Source organism: Protopterus annectens, chromosome 8.part0 (assembly GCF_019279795.1).
Source record: "Protopterus annectens isolate FY-2018-M chromosome 8.part0, PAN1.0, whole genome shotgun sequence".
NCBI lineage: Eukaryota > Metazoa > Chordata > Ceratodontiformes > Protopteridae > Protopterus > Protopterus annectens.
In genome coordinates this window covers 937809740-937829104 of record NC_056741.1, presented here as the reverse complement: position 1 = coordinate 937829104, position 19365 = coordinate 937809740, and the positions used below count along the sequence as shown (strand labels likewise).

Here is a 19365-nt window from a genome sequence, read left to right as displayed (position 1 = left end):
AAGTTGAACACTACATCTTTAGCAGAACATCTGATATTATGATGAGCACATGTTCCCATTTTAAACTACAATATATTGTTATTTTTTTCTAGTATCTTTTCTTACACTTGGGGATCATATTCTTGATACCTTTAGTGTACATCCTGATATCATAACTTTGAATGTTAAACGTTTACATAGCTCTCAACCTCTTAGTACAAAAAATCTGGGCAAAGCCTAAAATAGTGGGGGGACAAAGGCCCAAAAATATGGACATATTTTCAGTATTGCTCTTATACTCTTAAAAAGTTGCAATAATAACATAGGTAGGTTGATAGACAGGTACTGGGCTATCGGCCCAAGGGCCTAAGTAAGCCTAGCCAACAAGGTTCCCTGGCTTACGCCACCCAAGAAAGTTATTTTCCAGTGCCCCTGTCGAGCAGAGCCACTGAAGTGATCCCCGGGGTATATTTCCTATTTCCCATCCACTTATCAAGATTTTTATTGAAAAGTGCTAATGAGGAACTTTGCTTGACATAGATGGGTAGCTTGTTCCAGAGTATGGGAAGTCTCTGGGACAGGAATCTATCCCTCCAGCATGTCCTGTTTATTTAGGGTTGCCACCTTTTCAAATGCCCAAAGTGGGACATTGTTTGTAGAAATGTCAGATTCTACAGGGCAAAACATACCCATGGCCAGTACAAAGGACAGAACTTCACTTTTTTGCCTAAATAAAAGCTTATTCTTGTAGCATTTTAGTTGCTTATTCTATTTCTTATAACATTTAGGTCTTTCGGATACAAAATAACTGTTTTATGCAACTATTAAAGAAAATATAGGAAATATTTTTGTCCTAAAATCTCAGGACATTTGCCATTTTTTCAATTTTTTTGCAGGACACAACTGCCAAAAGAGGGACTTTCCCTCGCAAAGTGGGACAGGTGGCAACCCTATGTTTATTGTGGTGACAAGGTGGTGACAAGGTTTAGGTCCCTAGAGCATGTAGCTCAGAGGGATTGGAATTTCTTTAGGTGTATCATGTCCAACAGCTCTGAGTCTGATATAGCTTTATATGTTAGGCAGAGATAACCTCAGAGTAGGCGATATGCTACAGAGTAAAGCTGGAGTTTTTTGAGATGGTCAGTTTAGGGCATCTGTTTGAGGCCAGTAATCCTTTTTGTGAGGTATTTCTATGGCCCATCCAGCTGCTGCAGATGTCTTATGAGATACATTCCAAAAGGGGCATTGTACTCTAATGGGTCTAATGAGTGTTGAGTAGAGGGGAACAATGACCTCTTTTTTCCTAGATGAGATCCCTTTTGTGATGAGGTGTGCCACGTAGAAGGATTTTCTGACTACTGTGGCGATGTGATTATCAAAGGAGAGACAGGTCTCTTATCACACATTCGGCGTTAAGTAGACTGCCGCCTATGTGGTAGTTCATGGGTACAGAGTTTTTACCAAAGGGGATGACAATGCACTCTTTGGCATTGAGCTTGAGGCCATGGCTCTGACACCAGGCATCTGTCTCAGTGAGGCCCTTCTGTAGGATGTCCACATCATTTGGGGACTCAACTATGGCTCCTAGTTTGCAGTCATCTGTGAACTTCATTAGCCAAAGACCTTCTGTGTTAGCCTGTACTTCAGAGAAGTAGATAGCAAACAGGAGAGATCCCAAGACTGATCCCTGTGGTACTCCATTTGTCACTGGTTTGAAGTCAGATTTGGAGTCTGCAACTTTTACAGTGTGGGTTCTGTCAGTGAGCCAATTGGCAACCCATCTTGTGATGTAGGGATTTATACCTAGTTTAGTGAGTTTAGCTAAAATTCCAGAATGGGGGTTGGTGTTGAAAGCCTTGGATAGGTCAAGATAGGCTGTGTGAACCACCTTACCCTTGTCTACAGCTTTGGTGACTGCCTCAAAGAAGTTGATCAGGTTCAGGAGGCATGATCTGTCTTTCACAAACCCAAACTGGGTGGGGTCCAGAGTTTGGAGGTTACCAATGTCTTTGTTTATGAATTCCATGATGATACGTTCCATGGCCTTACAGACCAGGCTCGTCAGGCTAATAGGGCAATAGTTCCCGGGATCAATGGTGGCTCCCCCTTTGTGGAGTGGGATAACTGTTGCTGTGCACCATTCAGTGGGCACAAAGCCTGATGTGAGACTATGACTGAACATGGTGCTTAGGTGAGGAGCCAGTTCGTTCTGAAGTTCATGTAAAACGCAGCCTGGGATGTTGTCTAGTCCCATGGATGCTGTGTTTTTGGCTTTAGAGAGTGCAGCTTTTACCTACATAGTTGTGATTACAGGGACGCTGCATTCTTCCTGTATAGATATGGGCCCTTTAGGCGGTGAGAGGGGGGTAAAGTTAGCACTGAACCTATCTGCTAGGACATTAGCAATATCAGTTGGTTCTGCAATTTGCATGCCGTTGTGCTGTAACTCAGAGCAGATCTGGATGTTGCCATTGAGATTCTTGACATAGCTATAGAATGCTTTGGGGTTGTCCCTAGAATCAGTGGCAATTTTGTTTTCATAGCTAGCTTTGGAGGATCTTATAAGGGATCTCAGCTTCTTACTGAGGCTGACCAGGGAACTCCTCCACTGATTTGTGTTAACAAGCATTTTCTGAAGGATATGAAGTCTAAAACTCAAATGTATGTTCATTATGTAGTGACTTCATTCCTCAGTGTTTTGCCAGTAAATCGCAACTTTTATTAGAAATCGACCAAAAATACACGCCAAAATCTGGACATGCTGTAAAAATCTGTACAGTTGAGAGGTATGGAACATCTGTTCAAATATGTATTCTGTGCCTCAAATTTCTGATTTCAGTGCAGCTTCAATAACAACTCATAAGAATGTAAAGTGTTAGTGTTGCCCTGAAAATTTAGGACTGTACTGATCCCCAGGGACCTTTGCAAGGCTTTCCCAGGAGCAGTGTCTGGTTAACTCTGTTGCACAGTGTCATGCAATGCCAAATTCAGGCTAAAAGAATTGAACCTTAGACTTTAAGAGGCAGCTGATAGTACTCTGTGCCAGCTGCTGAACTTGATAGATACAGTATGTGCAGCACAATGGATATCAGAATGTATACTCATTAAACAGCCTGACCTGCTTGTCCTATTCAAAGTGACACATTGGCTGCTCCCTTTAAGCACTTGCACAAACTATTCCCCACATTCCTAGCTCTTACCGTAGTCATGCTAATGTATTTTAATGTTATCTCTGATGCTTATTCAGTCAGAGCACATTGGCCATACACTGCAAAATGCAGATTTGAGCATGAGAAGTGTATTTCTTTAAGGCAGACAGTTAAGGTTTAGGTCTTTATGTGCACTGATCTATTCATTTAGTATTTGTATAAAATGATCTACAAAATGATGAATGCTGAAAAGTACTTTTAAATCTGGGATTTTTCATTCTTTTATTATTTATTTATTTGTTGTCGATGCACATTTGTCTGAATGTGTTGTGCACAAAACTGTTATTATGGCTTATGATAGCTGTCAAGCATGTATGTTTAAAGTTGAGCTCAGTACAGCTAATTCTTGTTTTATGAATTCTTTCCATTGATAGGTAGCAGATCTGTATGTAGTAAATAGTTATAGTTAGTCATAATATGCATTTGCCTGCAGGCTTTGAGAATAAAACCACAGCAGCCATTACTATATGGCTGCAAAGAAGCAATTATACAGAAATCTGAATTTCTTTCTTCCTAAGTTATAATGACCAGTCTCTTAAATATTGACAGTGTTAATACCTTGACTACAAGCATAGCAATAAAGCAACACAGGAGTAGCTTTCTCTGATATAGCACCACAAAATGTCAAAGGTGCTTACATATAACTGAAATTCTGTATTTCTGAAGAGGGTGATTTTCAGATGGCTTCCTTCTATATTTTTCATATGTAGGAGCATATCTCAAGTTGCCTTAAGTTTGAAGCTTATTTCATAAACAGAGCTCTTTAAAACAAGATTCTAAAATGTAGGTGACATGCTTGACTTTGGTTATAAATTATTTAAGCCTTTTAAATTGTTTTTTTTTTCATTTACATGTTCAGATTTTAACAACTTTTTTATAATTACTTTATTTACCATTTTTAATCAGATATATATTCTGTTTTCCCTACAGGTAATAAATTCAAATGCAAAAAGTCATCTCCCAAGTAAGTGGCATATTCTATCTTTAAACTTGAACTGTAGAACCACTTGCATAGATAAAGGGGCTCTGTTGTTCTGGGTCCTAAGTTTATTGTAGGACTGTTTTATATACAGACTCAATAATGAGTTGATGATTTTGTTAAGATGTGCTGTCTCTCTTCAACGGGCTAACATCAAAGCATACATCAAATGTTCTGTACCACAGTCCTTGAGACAGGGAATTACACAAAGTTTAGGTTATTACCTAGAAGGTAAACCCATAAAATGGAAAAATACATGTTTGAACTGCTCCGTATCATTACCAAAGATGAAAACACAGATGTAAAAGAAAAAAGAATTAAAGGAAGCCTAAAACTGAAGCACAGCTTTTACAGGGCAATGAAAGATATGCACATATGCATGAAAAGTCATGATTCTTCAAATATAGTAAGACAGCTGTGTGTTTTTACATGAATATGATCCACCTCTTTGCTAGATGCCCTTGTTTCCTCTTGCCTTCTACAAGTATGTCCCAAATCTTCTTCACCTGATTGCCTTCTGTGATTTGCTGAGAATGCATAGCCGGCCTTAGGCATAGGCCAACTAGTCAGCTGCCTAGGGTGCCACTCTAGCAAGGGTGCTTTTCCAGTAAACTGGATGGTGTAAATAGACCAGGATGGGGGGATCAGGTCATGTAGGGGGGGTGCTGTGGAGCTCTTTTGCCTAGGGCACCACTTGACCTAAGGCTGACCTTTGGGAATGGGAAGGGCAAAGTAGTTATAAACGACAGTGCACAATGTCATTATGTGTGTGTGTGTGTGTATATATATATATATATATATATATATATATATATATATATATATATATATATATATAACTGATTAGATAAAGAGTAATAGATACCTGAAAGTACATTCACAACAGATACAATAGAGACAAAACAAGGAAGGGGAAAGATTGCATGTATTGACATTACTGATAAATATCCATTTTTATAATGGCAGACTTAAAAAGAAGAGTTACAGTGTGTGAACAATACACTGATATGTCCAAAATGCCAACTGAATTTACATTGCAGTCATTATTTATAATAAAATATTTCATTTTTCTCTCCATTGCCAGTTTTGAATGATAGCCTCCCAATTAAGCATGCACCTTCACATCTCTAACAAAACAAAAGTTGAGCAGTAGAATAGTATTTGTCAGTAGTCATGCTGTAGGAAAGTGGTTGGTGTCTTGCTTTCTTTATTAACTTATTGGGCTGTAAGACTAGTTCATGCATTCTAGGATGTTTCTCTGATCTTTGGGGTCAATTTCCCTCAGTTAGCTTGTACACCAGTTTACTGGGTCTTGTCTCAGGAAATATTTACTGAAGGCTTCAGGAATCCCTTACATCTTAAGATGTAATTCATCAACTGTTGCACTTTACTTTCATTCCCTAACCAGCCCATTGACTCCTGGTCTTCTAATGACCTCTGAGATAATTGCCATTATCATCATCAACCTACTTTTTACCATTTTCTACATGGGGTTAGGGTGTCGTGCCAACTGTCCCCATCTCTCTCTCTATTTAATACCATTCCTACGTTCTTCGATACTCATACCTCACTGGCACAGGCCTTCTCATACAATCCATCCACCTCTTTGCTAGATGCTCTTGTTTTCTCTTGCCTTCTTAAAGTATGTCCCAAATCTTCTTCACCTGATTGCCTTCTGCTTTTCTGCACATGTGCCTGAACCACTGTAACCTGTTCTCTTTGACCTTTTCTGCATTTGGAGGTACTTTGGCTTCTACTCTGATTTCATCACCTGTACCACAGTGTGCTTCCTACCACCCATGTCAGGCACTTCATCTCCATCACCTCTAGCTTCTTCAACTGCTCTGCCTTTAATGATGAACTTTCTGTATGATACAGAAGTACTGGTCACACCACTGTTTTGTACAACTTACTTTTCAGCTTCTTTGTCATTCTTTTGTCATATGCTACCCCTGGCACTCTGTGCCAGTAAGCTACAGTACCTCTGATTTTGAGCTTTCACCTCCTCAGTCAGACTTCTCTTCACCTCAGCCACTCCTTCTGGTTAACTGAAGCTGTTGACCTGTTCCACTAGCTTCCTTTCTTTCTCAATTCTTACCTTAGTCTGGTCTCTCCCATTTGCTGCTGTTACAAGCTGTTACAACTCTCTCATCTGTACTCAGTTTTATCCCATGTGCCTACAGTTTTGCATTCCATTCCCTTATCCTTTGCTGAAGTTCTTGCACAGTCTACCTGTAACGCCACATCATATGCATAGAGTGACTTTGTTGATCTTTCCCCTCCAACCTGTTTGCTAATGTAGTCCATCACCAGAATAAACAGCAGTGGGCTCAGAGTTGAACCCTGATGCACCCCCACTCCCACTGGGAACCCCGCTATGAGATCAAACACTCTTTGTACTTGAGACATTGAGTCCTTGTATGCAGCCTGCACTAATTCTGCCAGTGTTACTGGGACATCAAACCACCAAAAGATTCCCCAAATCAGCTTTCTTGGGACCCAAGTCTAAGAATGCCCAGCGGTCTCTTTCCTCATCTCTAGCTTTTTCTCAACTATCTGTCTCACTGCAAACATTGGGTCAGTTGTGCTGCATCCTGATCTGAATCTGAAATGCTCATCCCCCATCTTACTTTCTACTACTCTGAATCATTTGTCAATCACCCTGTCCAGAATTTTCATGCAATGCGGCAGGAGTTTGATACATCTTTACTGCTCAAAGATGTGAATGTCCCCTTTGTTCTTGTACACTGGCACTAGTATGCTTATTCTCCAGTCATATGGGATGCACCTTTCTCTGTATAAAACTATGATTATCCTCAGAAGCCATTTCTCACATATTTCAGCAAACATCTTTATTGAATCTGCTGTGAACTCATCTGAGCCTGCTGCTTTCCCTGACTTCATTTTCCTTAGTGTTCCCAGTTTGTGAGTGGGCTTCTCCACTTCTTTCATTGTAAACTCTGTATGGAGCAGTTCAGCTCCTGTGGAGTTTTATTCATTAAAAAATGCTAGAAATACTCCTTCCATCTGCCTTTGATATCCTGTGGACTGCTGAGCAGATTGTTGCTGGCATCCCTTATGAAGGTTGTTTGACTATTTTCTTTATTTTAATGTCTTTGCCTTGCAACCTGATTGAGTTTCTTTATGCCATCTTCTCAGTCATTTTCCAGAAGCTGGTCGAGTACCTGTGATGTCTTGTTCTTTGCTATTGCAACTCCTCTCTTAGCCTTTCCTAAAAATATCAAAGAAAGCTCACCTTTTGCTTTCTACCTGTTGTCTCAGCAAATTGATACTAACTTATAAAATATGTCTTTAAACACATGCCCATGTCTTATAATGTTTAAGGTGTCAGACCATAGAACACCAAAACGTATGCTACACTGCTCCATAACTTATGTGGTGATGTGATGTCTTGCCAGATATGCCAGGAGAAGTAGGGCAGTGGATGTATAACATATGCCAGCAGAGCTAGCTGGAGTTTTGTAAATAATTATAAGTCATTTGTATATCAAATTGATTTGTACAGATTACAGATGCTTGTGTTGAAAAATATATTTGTAAAGCTTCTTGTGTTAAAAATGTACCAATAGTGGGTCCTGATGGACAGAAAGAAAAATGCACCTGTATGTCAGACTGTATTTTAACTGTGTAAATGCATATATTGTAACAAAGTATACTGGAAGAGAATAGGTTAATCCCAATCCAGCTAACTTTGAAAAATAGCTTGAAATTAAATTGCCTGTTAGGCCATAAACATTGTATATTACAGTTCTGATTGCAGCCAAAGATGAAATGTCTGTGAAAATAAGGACTAGGAATCCTTGTTTTATGGTCACTTAGCAGTGAACTAATTGCTGGCCTGGAAGTGTGGAAGTGTTGGAATGTTTTTTTGGCTTTCAGATGTTATAACACATCTTAGCAAAGCTCTGTCTGTGTGTATGGTCACACATATGTGCTAGATTCTGGTTCAGTTTTTAGTAATGGGGTAGTGTGGGAAACAGAAGTCAGATGACCAAATGTGTGTGATGTCATTCTGTAATCCAGGACTGAAATGATGTTTTATACTAGATGAGAGTGAAGTCGCAGAGAAGTCTGTTTTTGTACCCTGACAAAGAAGGAAGACCACTCAACTACTTCATCTTGCTTGCTTTAGTAAGTAACCACAGAATAATGATTCATTAGCTCAGTCAGGAGAAAATAGTGAGGTTAGTTTAGTACTGTTTTTTTTATGTATCTGTAAGAATCTATTCATCTGTGTTATTTTAATACTTCCTGTGATTGAAACTCTGGTGTGTATTGTAAATAGATAATTAGTATTTTCATGTTCTTTTATTATTTATTATTAAATATATTTAAACTTTTCATTGTAGCTGATGCTTTAGTGAATATTTTATCCTTTGAGAGTATTTATATTTATTTGGTGACATTGTGGTCACTCCTGAAAACCTAACTGCATTTGTCAAACACTACCATTTGTCTTAGCATTAATTTCACTCAGTATAATTGGGTACCCTTGTAAGAGCCTTAGAGTAGCTGGCTTTGGAGTGTCTGGTGGCAGTAACTACCTTATAGACTGGGCAGAGAGGCATGGGTAGTAAATCTATGCCAGTCTTTCCCAGTTGTGTTTGCGTGTGTGTGTGTGTGTGTGTGTGTGTGTGTGTGTGTGTGTGTGTGTGTGTGTGTGCAAATCAAATCTCAAAGAGTGTGTGTTTCAGCCATTTGGAGCAGGGACACAGAGCACTGGTTTTACAGAAAGGGTGTTGGAGGACTTGGCTTGAACACTTGGCTGAGGACTCAACTCTACAGCTGTGTCAGTGAGGAATCTTACTGGGGACCTGGAGAGAGAGAGAGAGAGAAGGAAACCCCGACTTTGGAGTGAATGTGTTCTTTGTGTGCTCTTAAGGGAAATTGCACTTGATGCAGAGAGCTGCATCTGGAAATAATGTCTGTGTTTTTGCTCCAAGTGAACATCCCTCACCAGTGTCAATGGTGAGGATTCAGGCTTCTTGATTACTGGCCCAGAGGAGGGGCATCACAGCTTCATTCATGGGGAGATATATTTTACTGCTACTTACTCTGACAGTATTTGAAGGTAAGGAAACTATGTTCATTCTGCAATTCTTTAGAAGCATGACACATTCATCACACACAGTTAAATATTTGCTCTATCACTTTTATTCAGTCTGTACTGTCATTTCTCTTAGTTTTATGGCTGATAACTATACTACTTATATGAAAAGAAACAGAGAAAATTTCTAGCAATATTTAGAACCTATAGGAAAAGACAGTGGAGCAGAAAACGTTTTACTTTTTACTCCTTTCATCTTGGTAATTTGGTGCAGTATCTTTAGCCAAAATAAAAAAAGTTTTCTCCCACATCTTAGTGATGCAGTGCCATCCCTATAGACCCTTTCTACTGAATAACATGATTCTTCAAATGTAATATAACAGCTGTATGTTTTACTTGAATGTGATGCAACATTTCATTTTAATGAGATTTTTTGGAAAGTATAAGTTATTTAAAAAGTTGTGATGGTAGGAAGAAAGATAAATGCTTTTCTTTGCTCAGATAACTATGCAAAGATTGGTGCAGTCAGTGCAGGACGCATTCTGTCCATATAAAAATATCACTGTACATTCTGAGTAAATGAGAATAAATAAGACAATATAGTTTACAGAAAAAGTCATATGTGCAGAAAATTTTTTTACTATGTCTCTTACCCATAAAACATTTTGAAGGTAGGAAACTAATTATCAGCCAAGTGACATACCTTTCATCATGGATAAAGTCAAAGATTTCTCAAAAAGATATCCCCTTATTTTCTTTTTAAATGGTGGTGTTGAAAAGAGTGGCATACACTTTTTGAGAATTCGAGTAATTACTTCTTACCCATCATTCTGTATTCTGGATTTTCTATTTTTCTTGTTTGCTTGGTTAGATTTTACCCATTGTGATTCCTGATTTGGCTCTACAAGTCAAGTCCTTTGACTTGCTTATGTGTTGCTGTATTTCACATCTGCTCACTGAGTGGGTTGGATGGTTTGAAGACCCTTTCAGCCATGACTCCGGACAGTGATAATACAGAAAAGTAGTTTGCTGTAATAAAACATAAAGTAGAAATATTTTGCAATAAAACACTTATTTACTGTGTTATTGTACTGCAGTAGTATATAGACAAAATGCAACTATAACAGTTTCACAATTTTAACAATTGTAAATTGAAACTAGAAGTACAGATGAAGTAGGAACTATGGTGGATGGGTGTAGCATTTGCATGGTAGAGTCAAATATAAAGAATTTAAGTGTGAATGTAGAAAACTTTATACCATTTTGCATTTATATGGATTGTGTGATATTAAATGCTGTATTCCATCCATCACCCCTTTTTTTCACATGGGTTGGGGATTCACTTCAACAGTCACAATCATCTAATGCCAAGCTTCACATTGCTGGTTGTTAACCCTGCCATGGTAGTTCTTCTACACCGTACACTCACATCTATGGCCAATTTAGAGTGTCCAATCCACCTACTGCATGTCTTTTTAATGTGGGAGGAAACCCACATGAACACAGGAAGGATATGCAGACTCCACACAAAAGCCACCCTAGCTGAGAATTGAACTAGAAAACCTCTTGCTATGAGGCGCCAATGTTATCCACTGTGCCACTGTACTGCCCTTGTATTATTCTTCCAAAAAGTCAGTGCTGTATATTGTTAAGGTTGCATTTTATCAAGACTGACTGCACAATTATTCTCAGGAAGAAAATTCGATAGGACTGCAATCTGATGCTTTATATCAAGCAAGCAAAAAGTGCAAGCATGCATTATGATGAGGGTGTTACCATTATTTATATCCATGTCATTAGTGACTCATTTTTACTTCCCATAAGTGATCTGCAATTTTTTTCAACCACTGTTTTTGTTTCTGGCAGATATGTTACACTGCCTCTTTCTCTTTTCCATCTGTTTAGAAATCTATCTTTTTTTTTTTTGTGAGATCGACTGTCATTAACAAGAGGACTCGGGGAGTATAACCCCAGTTACTCAGCTGTATAGTTCTTGTGAGGATATTGTCAGAAAAAAAATTAAATATGAAAAGTTGTTCCTTTGTGAGAATTCTACTTTTGGAGTTCTCAGCATCATCAGTCAGTTTAAAAAAAAAAAGAAAAGCATATCAGTTATGGGACTGCCCCCTTTCTGACTAGACCGTGTGAGTTTACTTAACACTACATTAACTTGTGTAATTACTGAAGGCTCAGTTGATGAATTCCTTAGCACTGAGAATCTAAATCCAGTCATGGCTCCACAACTTACTTCTAGTTTGTTCGACAGTGCATTACATATATACACATAGAAAATATTATTGTTTACTTGTGGATGTCAAACAATAGCTAAAAGTTCTGGAATAACTTCCTTAACAAAGTAACAGTCTTGAAATGCTTCAGTTACAGGTCCTGAATATGGTGTAAGTTGTCTGTTCCTCTTACTTGAATAGTTTTATTTTTTATTTTATTTATTTTACATTTGTTGACAGGGCTAGTCCAACTGGATATATGTCCATTTTCAGTAGAGGCCCGGGGAGAAAAACTCCACAAAAACACACTATCAATTATACTATGTGACATTTACAAATGCAGCTACATTTACAGATAATTTTGCCATTCATTACATTTTGTTTCATTTCTGTCAGAATCATGGTACATTTCAGCTATGGTTAGCCATTCAAATATTTAGCTAATAACATTTTAAATATAGGGGTGGTGCAGCGGTAGCGTTGTTGCCTCACAGCAAGAGGTTTTCCCGTTCGATTCTCAGCTGGAGTGCGGGGAGTGCCTTCTGTGTGGAGTCTACATGTCCTCCCCGCGGTTGGGTGGGCATTCGAAAGACATGTGTAAATGGGCGTGCCTTCGCTGAAGGTTGAACGTCGACCTGGTACCTCGGCGTTCGTGAAAATCTACTGCCAATCATTAGCGGACCGGAGTTCTGCTGTGGCGACCCCTAACCGGGAAAAGCCGGAAGACAACAACACTCTTTTTTGTAGTTAACAGAAAAGTAACTAGCTTATACACTCTCTTTGTAGTTAACAGAAAAGTAACTAGGTAATACAGGTATGGTGATTAGTACCCTGAGAAAATTGAGGTAGTTAGTCAGGGTTAGAACAAGGGCATAGCCACTGTGATTTAAGGTATGGTTTCAATTTGTTTTTAAATAGTGTTGTTGAGGTAAGGGAGGTTAGTCTCTAGGGAGGGAGTTCCAGGTTTTGCCCACAGTATTAGCGAACAAGGAGTCACCAGCCAAATTGTTAGCTTTACTTATTTGTACAAGTAGTTTATTTGATGAGTGAAAGGTCTTGAAGTTGTTATAGGGGATGATTAGGTTAGTAAGTATTGGTGTGTAAGTAGGTTGGTACAGGATCTTGTGGACAACCGTTAACTGGTTAAATAGTAGTAGATTTGGCAATTCTAGCCATCCTAGCTGCTTAAGATTATTGCAATGATGGGTTCTGAAGGCAGACCCAGTTGCAAATCTGGCAATATTATTGTAGAAGATTGCTAGCTTGTTGTGGTTGTTTTTACATAGTTTTGTATATATAGGTGAGACATAGAGAAGAGTAGAGATTAAGTGGGTAAGGGCAATGGTGGTCCTGGCTAGTGGAGTCAAAAAGGGTTTAATCCTGTATAGGGATCCTCATTTTTTTGTTGACTGTTTTTATAGTACTGTTAATATGGGAATCAAAGGAAAGGTTGTTGTCAATTAGTAACCCAAAAAGTTTAGTAGTAGAATCAGGAGATATAATAGTACCATTGCTTGATGTCACAGTAAGATTAAGTGGGGGTAAATAATAGCAGTTTTGTTTTGCTGGGATTCAGGATGAGACATTGATGTAGAAGCCATTTCTCGACTGTATTAAACACGTTTTGGGTTAGGGACGGTAGGTCAGATGGAGAGGTGGCAGAGTAGATTAACGTGGAATCATCCACGTATTGGATACAAGTAGCTTGAGGTATAGCAGAATATAGGTAATTTATAAAAATAGAAAATAGGAAATGGCCTAATATGGGGCCTTGAGGGACACCAAGGGCAATTGGGAGGTGGAAGGATAAGTTGTTCTCCCATAGGACAGCCTTCTGTCTGTTGTCTAAGTATGATTGGAACCATTGAATAGCTAGTGTGTCTAGAGACAGGTTTTTGAGTATATTTATTAGTAAGTGGTGGTTAACCATATCGAAAGCTTTCCAAAAATCAATGAAGAGGGCTGAGGATAGAGTGTCGCTGTTGCGATTCTTATTAATACAGACAGAGAAAGATAAGAGAGTAGAGGTGGTGCTATGAAATGGCCTAAAACCATGTTGGCAGTTGGCTAGTAAGTTGTTTTCTATTAGGTGGTTTAACAGCTGCTTATGAATGCATTTCTCCATGATTTTTGCCAGTGGAGATAATATGGCTGTAGGTATATAATTTGATATTTTGTTGGAGTTACCACCCTTATGCAAGGGGATAATGTGTGAAATGTTCCAGATTGATAGGATAGTTCCTTCAGTAATAGTTATATTAAGCAGGATGGAAATTGGGTAGGCTATGGCTTTTGCAGATTTTTGCAGGTATTCTGGAGGTAGTAGGTCTGCAGAGAGGGTGGTAGGTTTAAGCTTTTGTATAAGGGTGCAGACAAGGGCTGTAGGAACAGGTTGAAAGTGAAATGATGGGGATGTGTTAGTGATGGAGGTGGTTGATGATGACGTGTCAGGGGATAGCTGATTGGCAAGAGATTGAATGGTTCTGTGAAGAAAGTGTTAAAGGTATTGGCTATTTGCTTGAGATTATCGTGATCACAGCCTAAAGGGATGGGTGTGACTGAATGACCTGGGTGTAGAGTTTATTGATGCCTGACCAGAATTGTTTGGTTTATTTTGGTGGGTTTGTTGGAGCTCAGAGTAAAAATTGAGTTTATCTAACAATATGGCTTTTTTTGTTTAATTTCTTAGCTGCCTAAACTTTAATTGATCTGCAGGGTTTTTAGTAGAATGCCAGTTGACCCTCAGTTTGTTTTTAAGGAGGATTTTTTTGTTTGGTAGCTTTTGAGAGCCATGGGGCTGGTTTAATCCTGGCTCTAATTGTATGTGTTGGTGCTTGGTAGTCTAAAATAGCTAGGAATTTTAAATTAAAGTATTTTACTGCTTCCTCTAGAGGTAGATTTTTCAGGAGTGACCAATCAGATACCAAAAGTTCTTTTTGAAAGCTGTCAGGGTTAAAATTCTTGTTGGTCCTTATTGTCCTGTAGGTTGTTGGATTGGGAATGTCACTCATATCTGATTATGAAGGTAAGTGAATGGTCACTTATATCTTCGGGGAGAGTCCCTACTTTGTAAGTTTGGTGGTGACTATTTATGAGAATCCAGTCTAAGGTGCTTTCCTTGTCATTACGTTTATTGGTCCTTGTAGGGGGTGTAATATGAGTAGGTTGCTGTTCTGAGGTACAGCTCCCCCAGTTGATATTAAAGTCGCCAAGCACTATGGTTTCTTTTCGGTAAGTATTAGATAGCCAACTAAAGATATTAACTTGGGGAAGATAAACACAGATGATGTAGATGGATTTATGTTTATTAAGTTGCAATTTGGAAATAAGGATTTCAGCCTTACCTGTTAGTGGAAGTTTAGAATCTATAAGGGTCACCTGTAATCCAGAGTTGTATAGAATAGCTACTCCCCCACCCTTCTTAGCTTTACAGTCTAGCCTCAAGATATTGTATCCGGGTGGAATAATCTCATTATCTTGTCTTGCATTTTTGAGCCATGTTTCAGTGAGACATAGGATGTCAAATGAATGTACATCCATGAGTGCATGTAGGTGGGCAACTTAATTATTTAAGCTCCGAATATTGAGATGAGCTATCCAGAGTGAGTTAGAGGGTCTGGAGAGCAATTGTGTGTTAGCAGGAATTGGGGTATGGGGATCTGTAGTTGTGGTAGAGTTTGGTCCAGGATTTGGGTGGATATCACCATCTATTAAGGAGTGAACTTGTATTCTTATTGTAAGTTTTAAGAGTCTACATATTAGGTTGTGGAATTTCCTAGCTGTTGGACTATAGAATTTGATGTTAGTCAATCTATAATACTTAGCTGGTAGGTAGTTTGTTGTGCTGGGTGTATATGTATTGCTATGAGGGACTACAAGTATTGGTGGGGAGGTTTGCCTTATAGAGTACTGAAATCCTAGGCAGTGGTATTCATAGAATGTAAGTAAGTAAGGTATAGAAAGGAAAGGCAGGAGTAGAATTAAGAGTAGGAACTGTGGGAGTGGTGAGCAATATGTAGGTAGCATAACGGAGGTAATAGTTATAGGTTGATTAAAGCTGTAACCCCACTTGTTTGAAATGAATTAGAATGAACGAGATATTAGTTAATTCTTTTCCAAAACTAGAGTTTATGAGATTACAGAATTATGTTTTTGAAGTTAAAAAAGCAAAAATAACTAATAAATCATGAGGTAAACATGTTTTTGAAACTAAAGATATTACAATTTTGTCATTCTAATTTTGAAACTAAAGAGGGTAAGCATACGCAATTATATTTTCGAATGTAAAGTGTGCACCATCAGGTAATTTGGCTTCTGAGAATAAAGACGGAGATAAGGGTGAGAATATTCAACTAGCACTCCTGAAGTTGAGAGTAGATGATCATTTTTAACTTAAGATTATGAAAATATTGAATTAAACTTTGGAAAATAAAGGGCTAAGATTAAGTAATTTGGTTTGCAAAAAAAGGAGGCAATATTCATCCAGTTATGTACCATTTAACTCAAGAAACAAAACCACCCCCATACGTCTAAAAATCACTCAGCCTACATCCACTGTATGCATAAACACACACACGCACACACATACATAAATGTTATGTGTGCTTGAATATATATATATATATATATATACATATATATATATATATATATATATATATATACACATATATATATATATATATATATATATATATATATATATATATATATATATATATATATATATATATATGATTTGCCTTCAGTTGGTTGACTAACACGTATGTCGACATCCTAAAGGTAAACCACTGTATGTCGAAAACTGAAACTTCAACTTTACCTAGAACACATGTGCCAAGGACAAACATTAGAGCATGAAACCTTAAAACATGAATTCTCACCATCCTCACTAGTTATATATAATAACTCTGAGATTGCACAGTTCTCGGATAAAGGGAATATTCCCCTACCCAAAGATTTTCAATCTTGAAAAATCATATGGTCAAATCCATTTCAGTAAAGACTCAACACTGAAAATGCATTTCATTGAAAACCTTTTCCTAAAAAAAAAAAACTATATATATATATATATATATATATATATATATATATATATATATATACAGAGAGAGAGAGAGAGAGTCTATATTAGATCACCGAATGCTTAGGTAAGCGAACGGTGATTAATCGACTCCATGTAAGCGAAAGCTTACAAAACCGAACTGTCAGTACAGCAATTTTTTTCCAAGGGAAAAAAATTTGCTGTTCCAACAACAAAAAAAAAAAACACATTAAAACATGAGATTAAGTGGGGGACTTCACCCCCCACAGACCCCCAACTTAAATATACCAACTCCGAGACTGCACTACAGTGCCAAAAATGGCAAAGTACCGAAGCGGACAAGCAAATTCTTTCCCAGGGAAAGAATTTGCTTACATGCCGCTTTGATATTTTGCAGTTTCGGTTTTGTCAGTTTGACCAAGACACATTCGAAAACATGTGTCTTCGGTCTGTTGATAGGAACCCTATATATATATATATATATATATATATATATATATATATATATATGGATTCACTTTATAATCTCGAAATACTAAAATGCCAAATTTTAGTATCTCGAGACTATAAAGCCAAAAGCCGAAAAAAACGACACCCACAACCACGAAATTCAAAATCACGATCATTAACATACACACACCACCACAAAAACAAGCACAAATAAACCTACCTAATCACACTACAACACACAAAACAAAACCCATAAACACAACATAACAAACAAACACACCTACCCTACCTATAAGCAGGGGACAAGCACCCCTGCACCCCCCATGTGGGGGGCTGCACCCCCCACACCTCCGCTACTTATATATACTAACTCTGAGGTTGCACTAAGCACACAAACACATAAAGCTCGCCACTTCAGACACTCACACACACTAAAATCCCTACACAATACCGTTTCAAGAACATCACTTACCTGAATCCTCAGCTAAATCCACAAACCGCACCGCACGTCACGAATGCGACAACAAAATGGTGGATTCGACAATTCCGCATTTGATATAATGCAGTTTTGCATAACTGCACTTTTATCGTTATAGTCTCAAAATACTAAAATTCAATATTTTAGTATTTTGAGATTATAAAGTGAAACTGCATATATATATATATATATATATATATATATATATATATATATATATATATGTATATACACACACACACACACACACACACATACATATAGACATTTTACATATATAATATTTTACACACATATATCCTCCCCATATACGGGAGCTTTACCCCCCCACACACCACCTTACTTAGCTATATTAACTCCATGATCGTACAATCTTGGAGAAAAGATAAAAATACTGCACACAGTCAATCAGTGCTTAAAAGCAAACATGGACATCTACAGATCTGGGAGTACAATATGCTGTTGTCCATCACAATTTGCACAAAGTGCTAGACTCGCTTCCCTAATAACTCCTATGATAAAAAATGCATACCTTCTATACAATTCTATAGACTTCTGCACTTTTCAGTGAAATGAGTTTTCAGTGTTATGACAGGTTTCCTATTATATCAGTGAATGCTTAAAATAGCAAACACTGTTTTATCGACCACTTTAAATTGAAACCGTGAAATCCCGAACACACGACCCAGCGATTTTTATCCCAGGGAAGAAAAAATCACTCGGCCATTTTTAGGACTTTGCCATTTCCTCCACTGTGGTGCGATCTCGGAGTTGGTATATTTAAGTAGGGGGATGTGGGGGGCACATCCCCTCACATCGGGGGGTGTGGGTGTTGAAGCCCCCCACTTTATTTTGTGTTTGTTTTTTTTTTTTTGTATTTTTTTTTTTTTTACAGAGCAGCGATTTTTTTTTCTGTGTGTTCGGCATTTTGTCATTTTGATGTTTAAGGGTCGATTATACAGCATTCACTATTTTAAGCATTTGCTGTTATAATATAGACCCTTATGACAGAGGCCCTATGCTATATATATATATATATATATATATATATATACATATATACATATATATATATATATATATATATATATATATATAAACAGATGGTTTACTATCAAAATGTCACAGGACAAAATAAATCCAGTGTAGAACACTAACAAAAATTAGGAAAACTCAAAATATTCAACAGAGCACAATGTCGAGTCTGTTGAATGAATTCAGCAGATTCAACATTATCGTCAAACAGATCATGTGATGTCCGTATAGGAGTGCAGGTAAACTAAACTTCTACACTTGACATCACATCATGTTTTTAAATGCACTGTGTATTTGCTGATATGCACTTTCGAACAAGATGTTCGGCAACATGGAAAATCGAGCATCCATTTTTTGTGTTTTCCATCTGTGGAGCATCTCCATTCGATATTTTGATAGTAAACCTACACACATCTATATATATATATATGTACACACACACACACACACACACACACACACACACACACACACACACACACACACACACACACACACAACTCTACACACACACACACACACACACACACACACACACACATAACTCTACACAGACACACACACACACACACACACACACACACACACACACACACACACACACACACACACACACACACACACACACACACACAAACACACACACACACACACACACACACAACTCTCTACAGCATTTACAAAAACCTACAGCACCCTGCATTAGCTGCAGCTTCACGTATTACAGCATGGCTTAATAAAGTAGAATACTACCTGTTATAAAATTTTCAACAGTACCATATAGTACAAGCTTTTAGAAAATAATCATACTTAATACTAGCTGAAAGTACTATGTGTTAGCAAAATGACTGCTAACCTGTATTATGTTTCTTGGGGTATAAGTAAGCTGTTGGCA

At 37.9% G+C, this 19365-nt stretch overlaps 1 protein-coding gene across 1 annotated transcript in view; it reads left to right on the top strand.

Moving 5' to 3' along the window:
- Positions 1–19365, top strand: part of LOC122809166 (sodium/potassium-transporting ATPase subunit gamma-like) — a 525290-nt gene that overhangs the window by 381981 nt on the left and 123944 nt on the right. The window contains exon 4 of the mRNA XM_044080454.1: positions 4119–4152. Coding sequence (XP_043936389.1) covers positions 4119–4152 — 34 coding nt within the window. The remainder of the gene's footprint in view (positions 1–4118; positions 4153–19365) is intronic.